This window comes from Drosophila simulans, chromosome 2R, assembly GCF_016746395.2.
Source record: "Drosophila simulans strain w501 chromosome 2R, Prin_Dsim_3.1, whole genome shotgun sequence".
Taxonomy (NCBI): domain Eukaryota; kingdom Metazoa; phylum Arthropoda; class Insecta; order Diptera; family Drosophilidae; genus Drosophila; species Drosophila simulans.
In genome coordinates, this window is record NC_052521.2 from 9,201,381 (window position 1) to 9,214,231 (window position 12,851).

Below are 12,851 nucleotides of genomic sequence, written 5' to 3' on the forward strand. Positions count from 1 at the left end.
CACAAAATTAGGAAAACACTTAAAAGCTTTTAATTGGGTCCTATATAAGGGGCATGTTGACTACTTATATTCTATTCACAATGAAAAAAATTTATTGAGTACAAGTGAAAAGTGAGTGAAAAAATAGTCTAACAAAATATATTAAGCAGTAAGTTACAAATTCAATTAAATATATCGATTCTGATGAATTCCAAAACAAAAAATTTTTAAGCGTGAAATCTTAAGTTTTAAATTTTATACAATATTGTATAAATTGATACAATACCAAATAATTTATGTTTAGTTGAAGCAACCGACCGAAGCTTAAACCTTTTTTTCATAAATTTAAATGATCTCAAGTTTTTAATATTATCTTAACTTGTCCGGTAGCTAAATAAAGCAAATGCGATAAGCCGTATGAATATAACAATTTTACATCAAATCTTAAGTTTTAAATTTTATACAATATTATATAAATAAAATAAATTGATACAATACCAAATTATTTATATTTAGTTGTAGCAACGGACGCCAAAAAAACGTATAAATAAATGATACGTATTACAAGCTTAAACCTTTTATTTCATCAATTTGAACGATCTCAAGGTTATATTAATATTTTAACTTGTCCGGTAGCTAAAAAAATCAAATGTGATTAGCCGTATGAAAATAACATTTGTACCTCAATTAGGGTTCACATACAAATTAAAGTGGCAGGTTTTAGTCTAAGACATTCGTTCATAATGCGGACTACTTATGCAATTGTTCTTGTTTTTACAAATTAAGAATATTACTTATAGAAATTATAGACATCGATTTGTAGAATATATTTTTGGAATCACTGATTCATTGGTTGCAATTCAATTGAGAATCTTTTTATTTAATTTCTTATACAAAAACAATGCTGAGCAAACAATGTTTTTTTACATCCCTCAATCGTTGGGTTATTGTATTATGTCACTTTCATCACTGTTTAGTTTCCTTAAATTTCGATAAAGTGAAGTGCTTCTTTCAGGCGTAGTGGAAACACCGTAGTGGGAACAGTGTTTCTGCTCGTTTGACAGTTGAGCAGCTTCGGTCACACCAATTGTCAAACGAGGCTTCCTGTGCTGAGCTCAACCGAACGCTCGTTCACTTTGTTCGAATCCGTCGCCGCTTAGACTTCGTGATTTCTCATTCAGCTTATTCGAGAGTAAGTTTTACCTGTGAGGCTATAATTAAGTGATTTCTGCAACGGGACTGCAGCCAAAAAACAATTTATAAACAAATATGCAGCTGAGACGCCGAATTTGTGCATATTTCCAGTGTTTTTCCTTTGTGTGTGTGATAAACCCGAAGATAACCTCTAACTGCGGTTTTCCAAAGTGAAAGGTGGCCATAGAAGCAAACACGTGGCAAGTCTGCAAAGTCGAAAAACTGGCGTGAACGCTTTTAGCAAGTATTTTCGCATTTGCTAAATTATTTTCCGGCTTTTTCGGCCGCATTTTCGCCCTGCAATATGGTGCAAGTAGTGTGTAATTACTTTGCCACGCCCACGCGGACACAGAGGTCATCCACCAGATGTGCTCATTAGCCCGAGAAGAAAAACGTGCTTTCTCCCTTGCCTTTGTCATGGCCTATAGATATTCCTTGTTCTATCTTTTTGCGGCATGGAATTTTAAAATGGCGACCCAGTGGCGTGAGTCAAGTGGGCGTAAAAAATTCACCTGGCAACAAGCGAAAAAATGTGCTTTTTCGGGTTTCCAGCCCATTAGCATATCTGGTGAAATGGCACTCGCATCAGCTATTTCGCCATTTCCAACCACCTCCATAATTGGTTTTGGTAAAATGGCTGCCGCTGCACTACGTTCTTGATTAATTCGTTGTGTGCCCCTCTCTTTTCCATTTCTTTCCAATTACCAATTGTGCCACCGCGGCGAGATCGCTTGCATTTGTACAAGTCACACACGCACACTAATGCACATCCGCCATTTTGGTCTCTCTCTCTCTTCCTCTCTTACTTTTCCTCCGGCCGGCAACAGCGTCACACACATCCACAGGCATAGATATACACACGAATAGGCAGATAAGCACATGTGTATTTGCGAATTAAATTTGCTGGAATTTTCCTCTGGACTCTTCGATTTTACATGATGATGATTTTTCAGTTCTGCTACTGAAGACAGTTGACGAAAGCAAAAATACCAAAATCACTGAAACAAAATCGAGTTTCCATATGGAATTTTATTTGCACGCTCATTTCTGTAGTTGCGCCCCAATCGTTTTACCCACACCCATACATGCGGGCACTGAACCTAACCTCAAAAAACACGTTTTGTACGGCTGCCAGAGTTTGAGGTTAGGTTGTGCTCGGGCATGCAAACAGAAGTCGAACGTACGCTAGGAAAATGAGAAAATGTTATACCCACTAATAATTGTAGTTGTAATCCCACCGAATGCTAACGAATTGTTTTACCCTTTGTTTATTCCAACCTCTCTTGCTCGCCAACCCGCCGAACCCTGCAACCTTCCAATGTTCCAACGTTCCGTTCCGTCCAACACACTCGAATACACACAACAGCCATCGTGTAATCATCCAACATGGGCAAGGAAAAGATTCACATCAACATTGTCGTGATCGGACACGTCGATTCCGGTAAGTCGACCACCACCGGACACTTGATCTACAAGTGCGGTGGTATCGACAAGCGTACCATCGAGAAGTTCGAGAAGGAGGCCCAGGAGATGGGAAAGGGATCCTTCAAGTACGCCTGGGTTTTGGATAAGTTGAAGGCTGAGCGCGAGCGTGGTATCACCATCGATATCGCCCTGTGGAAGTTCGAGACTGCCAAGTACTACGTGACCATCATTGATGCCCCCGGACACAGGGATTTCATCAAGAACATGATCACTGGTACCTCGCAGGCCGATTGCGCCGTGCTGATTGTCGCCGCCGGAACCGGAGAATTCGAGGCCGGTATCTCGAAGAACGGCCAGACCCGCGAGCACGCCCTGCTCGCCTTCACCCTGGGTGTGAAGCAGCTGATCGTTGGTGTGAACAAGATGGACTCGTCCGAGCCCCCATACAGCGAGGCCCGTTATGAGGAAATCAAGAAGGAAGTGTCCTCTTACATCAAGAAGATCGGCTACAACCCAGCCGCCGTTGCCTTCGTGCCCATTTCCGGATGGCACGGCGACAACATGTTGGAACCCTCTACCAACATGCCCTGGTTCAAGGGATGGAAGGTGGAGCGCAAGGAGGGTAACGCTGACGGCAAGACCCTGATCGATGCCCTCGATGCCATCCTTCCCCCAGCCCGTCCCACCGACAAGGCCCTGCGTCTGCCCCTGCAGGATGTGTACAAAATTGGCGGTATTGGAACAGTACCCGTGGGCCGTGTGGAGACTGGTGTGCTGAAGCCCGGTACTGTTGTGGTCTTCGCCCCTGCTAACATCACCACTGAGGTCAAGTCCGTGGAGATGCACCACGAGGCCCTGCAGGAGGCCGTTCCCGGAGACAACGTTGGCTTCAACGTCAAGAACGTGTCCGTGAAGGAGCTGCGTCGTGGCTACGTTGCCGGTGACTCCAAGGCTAACCCCCCCAAGGGAGCCGCCGACTTTACCGCCCAGGTCATCGTGCTGAACCACCCCGGTCAGATCGCCAACGGCTACACCCCCGTGTTGGATTGCCACACCGCTCACATTGCTTGCAAGTTCGCTGAGATCAAGGAGAAGGTCGACCGTCGTTCCGGCAAGACCACCGAGGAGAACCCCAAGTTCATCAAGTCTGGCGATGCTGCCATCGTCAACCTGGTGCCCTCCAAGCCCCTGTGCGTGGAGGCCTTCCAGGAGTTCCCCCCTCTGGGTCGCTTCGCTGTGCGTGACATGAGGCAGACCGTGGCTGTCGGTGTCATCAAGGCTGTCAACTTCAAGGATGCCTCCGGTGGCAAGGTCACCAAGGCCGCCGAGAAGGCCACCAAGGGCAAGAAGTAGCTGGTTTGCTTCCACTCAACAACAACAACAACACGCGATAGTAGCAGCAACAACAAGCATATAACCAACATCATAATGCAGCCAACAACACCACTCAATAATACCAGCAACAGCAGCAGCGAACACAATAGTAGTATAACACCAACACCTGTCCTGCGCATGATGACCGATAAGATGATGTTCCAGCAGAAGCATAAGTTTAATTTCTTCCATCGAAAGGAGTTTCGACGGATACGAATGCTAAATGCAGACGAGGCCGCCTAAATTGGGAAACGGTGGATCCCAAGGATAAGAGTGCACACTGGGAAAAACACTTGCATTTATGCATCCACTCCTCATCCACTTCCCCGTCGATCTTTAGTTTACTACATATGATATGATGCACGGAGTTGACTTCGGTATCATATCATATATAGGAATCCTCTGTAGCATTTATGATATCGTTTAAATTAACCTTTATACTTTGATATGTATCATTTATCTTACCCTACTTTTGCACACACTACTTTGTACACAAGAAAAGAACCAGAATAGAAGCGATAACTATATTTACAAAAAAAATAAAAACCCTATTTTTGTATTTCTTTTGTTTTTACCACCCAGCCCGTAAAAGAGCACTCTCTTTTTGGTTGTTGCCTCCCGATTTTCAGCGCCATGATCGATCGTCCCCAACTCCAAGTTCACTTATCGTCGATGCCACAAAGTACAAACAAGAGCTAGTCGAAGAGTACAACAATTGAATCTGACAACAAATACCTCAATCGTTTAAATAAAGCGAGCAATTGCATCTGAAGAAAGAATAATGAGTACTTTTTATTGCGTTTGGGGCTCATATTTCTCATCGCAAATAGAGAAATATGCATGGATCTAATTTGCATTTGGAGAAATAACGAAGTTTATGCGTACTTGGAACAGTAATATAGTAAAGACAAGTGTTTTTTTTACAATTTGTTTTCTTTAATATTTAAGTAATGGGATATATTCTTGCCTTTGTAAAATCCAATAAAAAAAAATTAAAAAGTGCCCTAGAAAATAAACAAAGATGAGGGGACGTAAGATCGTAAAATATATATATATGGATTTAAATATAACTATATTTACATTGGAGTAATTTGCACAAAAGGGTGAAACAGTGTGGGAAAATGGTACTCGGTGTGTGTTCTAGCTACAATATTTAGTAAAGTGAAGTGGATGCACCCGCTGATCTCTATTTGTCCAGCACAAACGGCGGATCGACGAAGTCGTGAAGGTGCCTTCTCTGTGAATTGTCCTCCTCGTCGCGCTCCCTAGGATCCTCGTACCGGATCCCACTGGCCGAGATAATGGCGCTCTTCATAAGGTATTTGCCAAAGCGCTGTATTTGCATATTCGTGATGCTGTCCAGCACCCAGTACGGATCGAGATAGACGCGATCGTCTTCGGCGCGCCGCTTGTCCCCGATGATGTACTTGGCCTTGAAGCGGTTCTCGGTCAGGGTGGCGCCGCCCAGCATTAGCAGCTCCTTCATATTGTTGAACTGCACCGGTCGGCAGAGGGAGGACACATAGAAGGGCTCCATAAAGCGAAACAACTCACAATGATAGTGGACGCCAAAGGCCTGCCTTTCTGTACGACAAATCTGAAGGAATAGAAACGGAATTGAGTTAGTAAGTAGCTACTGGTGGGCATAGAGCATAGAGCTTACCTCGATTGCACGTGAAAACCTGGTCAGCTCATAGGGCTCTTCATCGATCCACTTGCCTGCCCGAATGGAGGCCAACACCCACTGGTAGCTAACGATCCAGACTCCGCGCATCAAGCCGCGCAGGAGATTCAGGGTACGACGCGGCTCCAGGCTAACCAGGTGGGTGGTGCGTTGGGTGACGGTGGGATCCAGCCGCATGCCGCGTAACTTGCGCAGGGCCTGGGATTGAAGGCGGTTTTCGATTAGGATTTATAACCGCCACGGATATTGTTTATTCAACTGTGCGGGAGGCTTTACAAATGAGGGACTGCGCTACCAATCTACCGAGTGTTGTTTATGCTTAATCAATAATTAATATGGGCCATTAACAACTTGTGAAAATGCTAATTTACAAACTAGTACGGTTTACTACTAACTAATCCATTAGTGGAGTTGCAAAACTGGCTATACAACGGTTACAATCAGAGGGAGATGTGGATGGTGTATTGGTCATTCCGTCGTATTACCAACCTTGCGGATGACGTTGATCTGCTCCTGGTGCATGTTGGTGTGGACTAGCGTGCGAATCCGTATACGTGATTTGCCCTTCGGCTTCTCATTCTCTTCTCCTGCGTTTGACATAGATTCCTCCACTTCCGGAACGACATTCAACGAAGCCTCAGATGTCTCTGTATTGCTCTTGGACTTTTCTGCCTCCTTGGTTGTGACGGCTTTGGAAAGAGGAGTCGTGGCACACAACTCTGATGATGAAGATTTTGCGGGAGTGGCTAGCGAGCGTCGACGCTTCTGCACGGAGCTCGATGATCCGGTTATGCTCAAACGACTCTTTCTGTTGCTCATCGCTGGCGAAATGACCACCTCGTCGTTTGGATTGAAAAGGCGCCGCCTTTTGGGCTCTTGCGATGGGACTGGTTCCGCTTGCGGTGGCTCTTGTTCGGTGACTTGGCGAGACTCGCCCAGCTCCGCCGTATTGGCCAAGGCTAGGGACATTCGATGTGACTGGTTCATTCTGTCGATGCTCTCGTTGATCACGTCCATGTCCATGTTAAAAATAGTTCGCCTGCGATTTCCCGTGGACTGTCCTGTGGGCAGTCGTGTGGAGCTGAATAGCGGCGTCACTTGCTGCTCAACAACCGAAAAGGACGTCTGAGTAGTCACGTCGCTGAGCGACTGCCTGGCCCTCGGAGCCAAGTTGTCCTGCCTCAGCTCGGAGCTGGCCACGCTGCGCCGACGAGGAGAACTTATGTCCATCCATTCTGAGGCATAGAGCGTTCCACGTCTATCCGCTTTAAAAGATGCTTCTGCCTCCACGGCAGTTATCTCAATGGATTGCTCAATACAATCGGTATTGTTGATTATATTGGTCTCGGCCATAATTATAGAATTCCTGTTCTCTTCAACGGGAGCCAGCTCCTCCGTTATGGTTTCAATGGTTTGCCTTTGGGCGGTTTCTTCTGCTTGTTTGGCAATCCCTAGCAATGAGCTCCTGCGACGAGTCATTCTGGGTTCTGCAACTGCGGTTTGAGTTGGATCAGCCTCGTGAATAACCGTGGAAGTGAGTAGCGAACTTCTGCAGCGGGTCATTCTCGTATCCGTTGCGGCGGGACTGCTGATTTCAGCTACGCAGCTGCGTCGGCGAGTGGTGCGCACTGTTGGAGTCATTACCGGCGGCGGATCCACTGTGCTACGCCGTGGGCGTGAAGTGCTCGATGGTTTTGCCTGGGGGGTATTGCTGTCCGTCTGCTCTCCAAATTGCAAATTCTTTTGGGCCTGCACCTTTTGGACCACCGCATCTCCACTGCCATTGGTTCCCATCAGCTGAGGAGTGGTCCCTGCTGGCAAAGGAGTGTAGCAGCCACTGCTTATCCTAAGGTTAAAGAATTATTTGTTTAGCAGACAAGATTTTTGTACAGGCATACAGGTACACACCTGTTGAGTAGTTTGGTGGCTGGCGACTCAATTGCCTCATCATCCGATGGCTTATTGTGGTTAATGGCTCTAAAAAAGCGGCTGATGTCATTCTGAAAATGGAAAAAAATTTAATACTTGAATCAAAAGAAACATTCTAATGTATCTTATATACAAAGCTTAAAAAATAACTATGCTTTTTAAACCTACAAAGTTTAAATATCTAAATTTCATAATACATATTTGTAATATTTATTACTGAGCTCAATTACCTTTGGGGTGGTGGTTGTTGGAGTTCCGGTCTGGGCTCGTTTGTTAGTCGATCCCGACTCGTTGTCCTTGGAGGATGTAGGTGTTCCTTGGCGTTTGCGGGGTCGCTGATTCAACTCGGAGTCCGGTTGCATGAACTTAACGCGCTGCGAATTAAGGGATTTAAAAATTAGTTAAGGCTGCGTAGGTGCAACTACGGTGAGCAGCTCATGCCCTTTGGTGTTATTGTTGATGCTGCGGATGCTGCCGACTTTTTGCCCGACTCTGTCAGTCATGTTGACTAGAAAACACTGTTTTATTTGTTCATAACTACGTGATATCTGGCCCGTTGTTTAAATAGAAAACTTTCTTATCTACAATGAGACCATCTCGCTGCCCGAGAGGATGGTTCCGTCAAGTCGCAATCGATAGTACTCGCTAATGCGTTAAATAAATTTCAAATGATATTTATTAAAATTACAAGTCAAATTCGGAGTGAGCAATGACTTAGTAGCAGTTCGGTTACGAATTTTGAATAAAGGCGCCTTGCGAGTGCCATCTCTAGCGACCGCCGTGTATCGATAGATGCCAGCGATAACACTACTATCGATTGCCGCGGCACACAGCCAGCGGCCCTATAAAAATTGCTTTTTGTGGGGCTGTCACCTCAGTCAGCGGCTCATTCATCACTTTCCGACGCGCTCTAGTAGAGCTAGTAGACCTTTTTATCAACCCGTCAGTATTACGCGTCCCCCCGAAATTGCCCCGCCGCCCGAAACGCAATAGCATTCCGCAAAAACAATACGATAAGCAGCAACAAGTGTTCCAGAGATTCCCTTGAAACATACAGAATCTAAAACTCCATTGAAATTGGTTCTCAGTTGTTTTGTTTACCCAGCAATCAGTGCCCAAGAACGTGGCATATTTCCAACTGTGGGTGTAAACAATCGCTGCGCAACAATTAAGAAAACTTGTTCGCCCTGTCTGTGTGCACGCGAACAAATCTCGGCAGTACAATTCCATACCAGCCGGTGACGAGCACGGAAGAGCAGCTCTAACTGTGCAACATGATTCCAGGCTATGGACCCGTCACGCAGGCTCTGCTGGGCACCCTGCTTACCTGGGGACTGACCGCCGCTGGCGCCGCCCTAGTGATCTTCGTCCGAGGTAACCAGCGGAGGTCTCTGGACGCCGCCCTGGGATTCGCAGCTGGCGTGATGATAGCAGCCTCCTTTTGGTCACTCCTCAAGCCGGCCATCGAAATGGCCGAGAGTTCCCATTTGTACGGAGTATACGCCTTTCTGCCCGTCGCTGGAGGCTTCCTCTTGGGATCGATCTTCGTTTACGGATGCGACAAACTGATGTCATACCTGGGCCTTAACAGCACCAACATGATGATCCAGATGACGCAGTCAAAAGCCAAGGCGGACATAGCCATCGAGGACTCTAAACGCAATGGATTAGCTTCCGATAGGTTGGCCTCCAAGAGTCTGGACAGCTTCTCCGATTGTCTTAGCGTGCAGCACAGCGGCGAATCGAGGCGCCGAAAGAAGGGAGCTAGCATCAACGAGATGGAGCAGTGCACCTACACCACGCCTGAGGAGCAGCAGCGCGCCGAGGAGGCCCTGTCCCAGTGGAAGAGGATTATGCTGTTGGTCGTGGCCATCACGGTCCACAATATTCCCGAAGGACTGGCTGTGGGCGTAAGCTTTGGCGCCATTGGTTCCACGAACTCATCGACATTTGAGAGCGCGCGCAATTTGGCCATTGGCATTGGCATTCAGAACTTCCCCGAGGGATTGGCCGTCAGCTTGCCACTGCATGCCGCAGGATTCAGCGTGAAGCGGGCTCTGTGGTACGGACAGCTGTCCGGAATGGTGGAGCCCATTTTCGGAGTGCTGGGCGCCGTGGCGGTGACCTTTGCCAACCTGATCCTGCCCTACGCCTTGTCTTTTGCGGCCGGAGCCATGATTTACATTGTGTCGGATGATATACTGCCGGAGGCCCATGCCAGCGGAAATGGAACGATCGCCACGTGGGGCACTGTGTCCGGCTTCCTAATCATGATGTGTCTGGAGGTGGCGCTGTCGTGAGGAGCCAACGGCTCGCCTTCGTCCGCCTCGCAGATTTCATAAGCTAGTGCTAAACTCAAAGATTCCACTGTACTTAACGCAAAACTCTGCTGGCTTGTAAATAGAAGCATGCTGTGTACAAATCTCAGAACCAGCCCCAAACGAGAATCTAATAATCTAGCGTAGAGTGTAAGTTTTATAGAAAGAAGCTTGACAACCAGCGATGCCGCGACGACATACGTGCAATTGTGTATCTGTGCACACGTATCTGTACAGCATTCCCAGCGAGTTATGTAAATGAACTGTTCTAGGAAAATTTGTAAACAAACGTGCATGTGAATTAGGTTTTAAGTTGTCACCGGCGTCCAGTAGCTTGTGTCTTTTTTAACCGTCTAATGTCTAAGTAATAAACTAAACGAATTCAAATGAACATCTCTTAGTTGCACCCACTAGCTTTTTTCCCTCACAAATGTAGCTGTCTCCGTCCGGACAACTTCCTGGCCGTTTCTTTGGCCGTACGATAGCTGATAAGAGCAAGTAAATTCAATTAGATAACCCGGAGGGCCAACAACACAGCTGGTTGACTCGCTGTCAGCCAGTGATAAGTGATAAGAATCTGTCCGACACGAAGAGTTCCCAATATTGCGCGTATTCCGTGTTTGAGATACGTGCAGTTTCAGACGGCCCGCGGCCCTGCGTTTCTGTTCGGCCATTTTCTGGATTAACTAATCATTTCAGATATGTATGTATGTACTCGCACAAGTGCCGTTGGCCACAGTCCACCCACTGTGATCGTGGTCATCAGGAAAAGTGGGGTCGATAAGACCTCTTGGCTGCTATCTATTGTACAATTTCCATATAGTTCTTTATGTGCGCCATAAAACCATAAACGCGGCCTGAATGGCCCATTAGTTGGGGGCATATCTCAAGTGGAGTTAATGCTTCTGTGTCCGCAATGCCATAAATTGATAGTGTCAACGATTAGACTAATTAAAAGACTATTTCTTTAGTAAACTAAGTGTAAGTTGTAAGCTATTTCCAACCAGAATCTAATGCAGAGTTGATGAACTCGAAGAAGTTCATTGTTGTCTTAGATCTGATAAAGCTTTTGAGAAGTTGTTAGGCCTAACAAATAATGATTTGATAAGAATATTAAAAGTTGTATGAACACCTTGATAAGTCAACTTCCAGTATCTACATACATGCACGCCTTTTTTTGGCAAAGTATTATTGGGTATTTTGCAGTGAGCTATGTATTATGAGAAGGCAAGGTAAATTATAAAGTCGAATGGTGACAATTAAAAGTAACCTTCTTAAACCCCATTTATCTACATTTGAATATGTAAACAAAATCGATGGTAATTAGTAATCACTTACCGGCATTTTACCGAAGAGCTCGGGATACTCGTACATGCGTATATTGCTGATTGGAAATTGCTTGGGATCGCATATTTTGAGCTGCACCTTGCAAGCTTCAATCCACAGAATGGATACGACTGGTATATTCCATTCAGTGGCCCTTTTATAGGTGGAGAGCAGTCCATCCTTGAAGACGACGTGTGTGGTGGTTCTACGAGCCAAACGAAAAATGTTTTAATAGATTATTTTAAGTCAATCAATTGTAATCCCTTAGCTTACCGCGTTAGGCGATCTTTGACCTGGGCTCCCATCTTGGCAATGATTGATTTCACGCCCTCAGAGCGATTGTCGTTTCCAGTTCGCACCTCCACATATACGACTATGTCCTTGAGCAGCTCGGGGAGTGAGGGCGGCTCCTGGGGATTGCGTTCTTCCATCGTGATGATGCTTTGTTCGGCTAAAGGCACATCGAAGGTATTGTATGCCGACTTGGTGGGGCTTCTGAAAATGTGAACAATGTTAAAGCGAATGCATTTCTTTCATTATAATCAGTTTCTTTTGCTTTGCAAAACAATAATTAATAATAATAATCAATACTTGGCTTTGGCATAGTATTTAAACTTGGCTTGTTAATTTAATAGTTATTGATATATATGGAATTATTATGGATCGCAAGTAAAGGATCTAACTTTACAAAAGTAGCGATAAAATGACTTTAAAAGGAGCTAATCTGTTGTTACTATTTAACACTTAGGTTGTATAAATAATAGCCACATGTGGTCCTTACTTTAATGCACGAATGGCGCGCAGTCGGAGTGCAGCATTGGGGCTGTTGAGATCTTGCTGCAGTCGGGCCCAGTGTCCTTCCTGCCTGGTTGGCGTGGTTGCTGCGATGGGTGGAGCTGATGTTGCTGCAGATCCTTCTGCTCCCGCCTCGTTCTCGTCCTGGTGAAACTCGGAGCGGTGCTGGCTGATTGCTTTGGAGACGGCCAATGCCGGCTTGAGCATCAGCCGATCCCTGGCCACCTGGTCATCTAGCAAGAGGGAACGCAGCTTGTTAGTAATGCTCGGTTCGTTTGTCGACATGGTTATCTGCTATTTTTTGGTTTTTTTTTCTGAATACTACGAATTTTGGGTGAGCTACGTATCCGGAACTGAAACTACTGGGTTGGGTGTTCAAAATCTAAAATAGGCATGCACAGCCAACCTGCCGGGGCCTGGGATAGAGATTTGGGGAACGGTGCCGCTGCTTTGGACCTGACGTCGCCCAGATTTGAATCCTGCAACGGTCGGCGGATCGATGACGCCGCTGTTTTCTTGGCGGCTGCGGCGGAACTGGCCACGACCGATCCGTACGTCTTCGTCTTCCACGTGGGATTGCGCAGCAGAAACTTGTCCATGGTCACGGGCTATGTGCTCCGCACTCTGGTGCTCCTTATTGCACTGAAGTCGGTCGCAAAACTCTGCAAAAGACGCGCCAATAGTTTTCTAATCCAAACCTCACAAAAAGTGCAACACAATGTGAGAGTGTGACCGGGTTTCTTTAGTGCAAGATCACACACTGGAAATCGCTATCGATCTAAAAAATCGATTGGTTTTAAGATGGTCCGCGATTTTAGTACATGTAA

General features: G+C 46.0%; 3 protein-coding genes and 1 non-coding gene across 4 annotated transcripts; 3 read left to right on the plus strand and 1 right to left on the minus strand.

The window, feature by feature from the left end:
* The first annotated feature begins 1,020 nt into the window (after positions 1-1,020).
* Positions 1,021-4,531, plus strand: LOC27206161 (elongation factor 1-alpha 1). The gene is made up of 2 exons (XM_016167852.3): positions 1,021-1,171; positions 2,540-4,531. The coding sequence occupies exon 2, from the start codon at positions 2,560-2,562 to the stop codon at positions 3,949-3,951; it is 1,392 nt and encodes a 463-aa protein (XP_016027062.1). The 5' UTR covers positions 1,021-1,171; positions 2,540-2,559; the 3' UTR covers positions 3,952-4,531.
* On the plus strand, positions 2,104-2,178 carry LOC120284519. Its single transcript, XR_005543797.1, has one exon. It is a non-coding gene; the product is annotated as a small nucleolar RNA snR61/Z1/Z11 (small nucleolar RNA).
* Positions 4,395-12,781, minus strand: LOC6734060. Its single transcript, XM_016182278.3, has 9 exons — positions 12,431-12,781; positions 12,011-12,257; positions 11,503-11,724; positions 11,242-11,434; positions 7,816-7,959; positions 7,565-7,656; positions 6,146-7,502; positions 5,636-5,854; positions 4,395-5,569 (listed from the first exon to the last, which is right to left on the minus strand). The coding sequence occupies exons 1-9, from the start codon at positions 12,621-12,623 to the stop codon at positions 5,159-5,161; spliced, it is 3,078 nt and encodes a 1,025-aa protein (XP_016027063.1). The 5' UTR covers positions 12,624-12,781; the 3' UTR covers positions 4,395-5,158.
* On the plus strand, positions 8,385-10,294 carry LOC6734061 (zinc transporter ZIP11). Its single transcript, XM_002081060.4, has one exon. The coding sequence runs from the start codon at positions 8,860-8,862 to the stop codon at positions 9,883-9,885; it is 1,026 nt and encodes a 341-aa protein (XP_002081096.1). The 5' UTR covers positions 8,385-8,859; the 3' UTR covers positions 9,886-10,294.
* Positions 12,782-12,851: the final 70 nt, after the last annotated feature.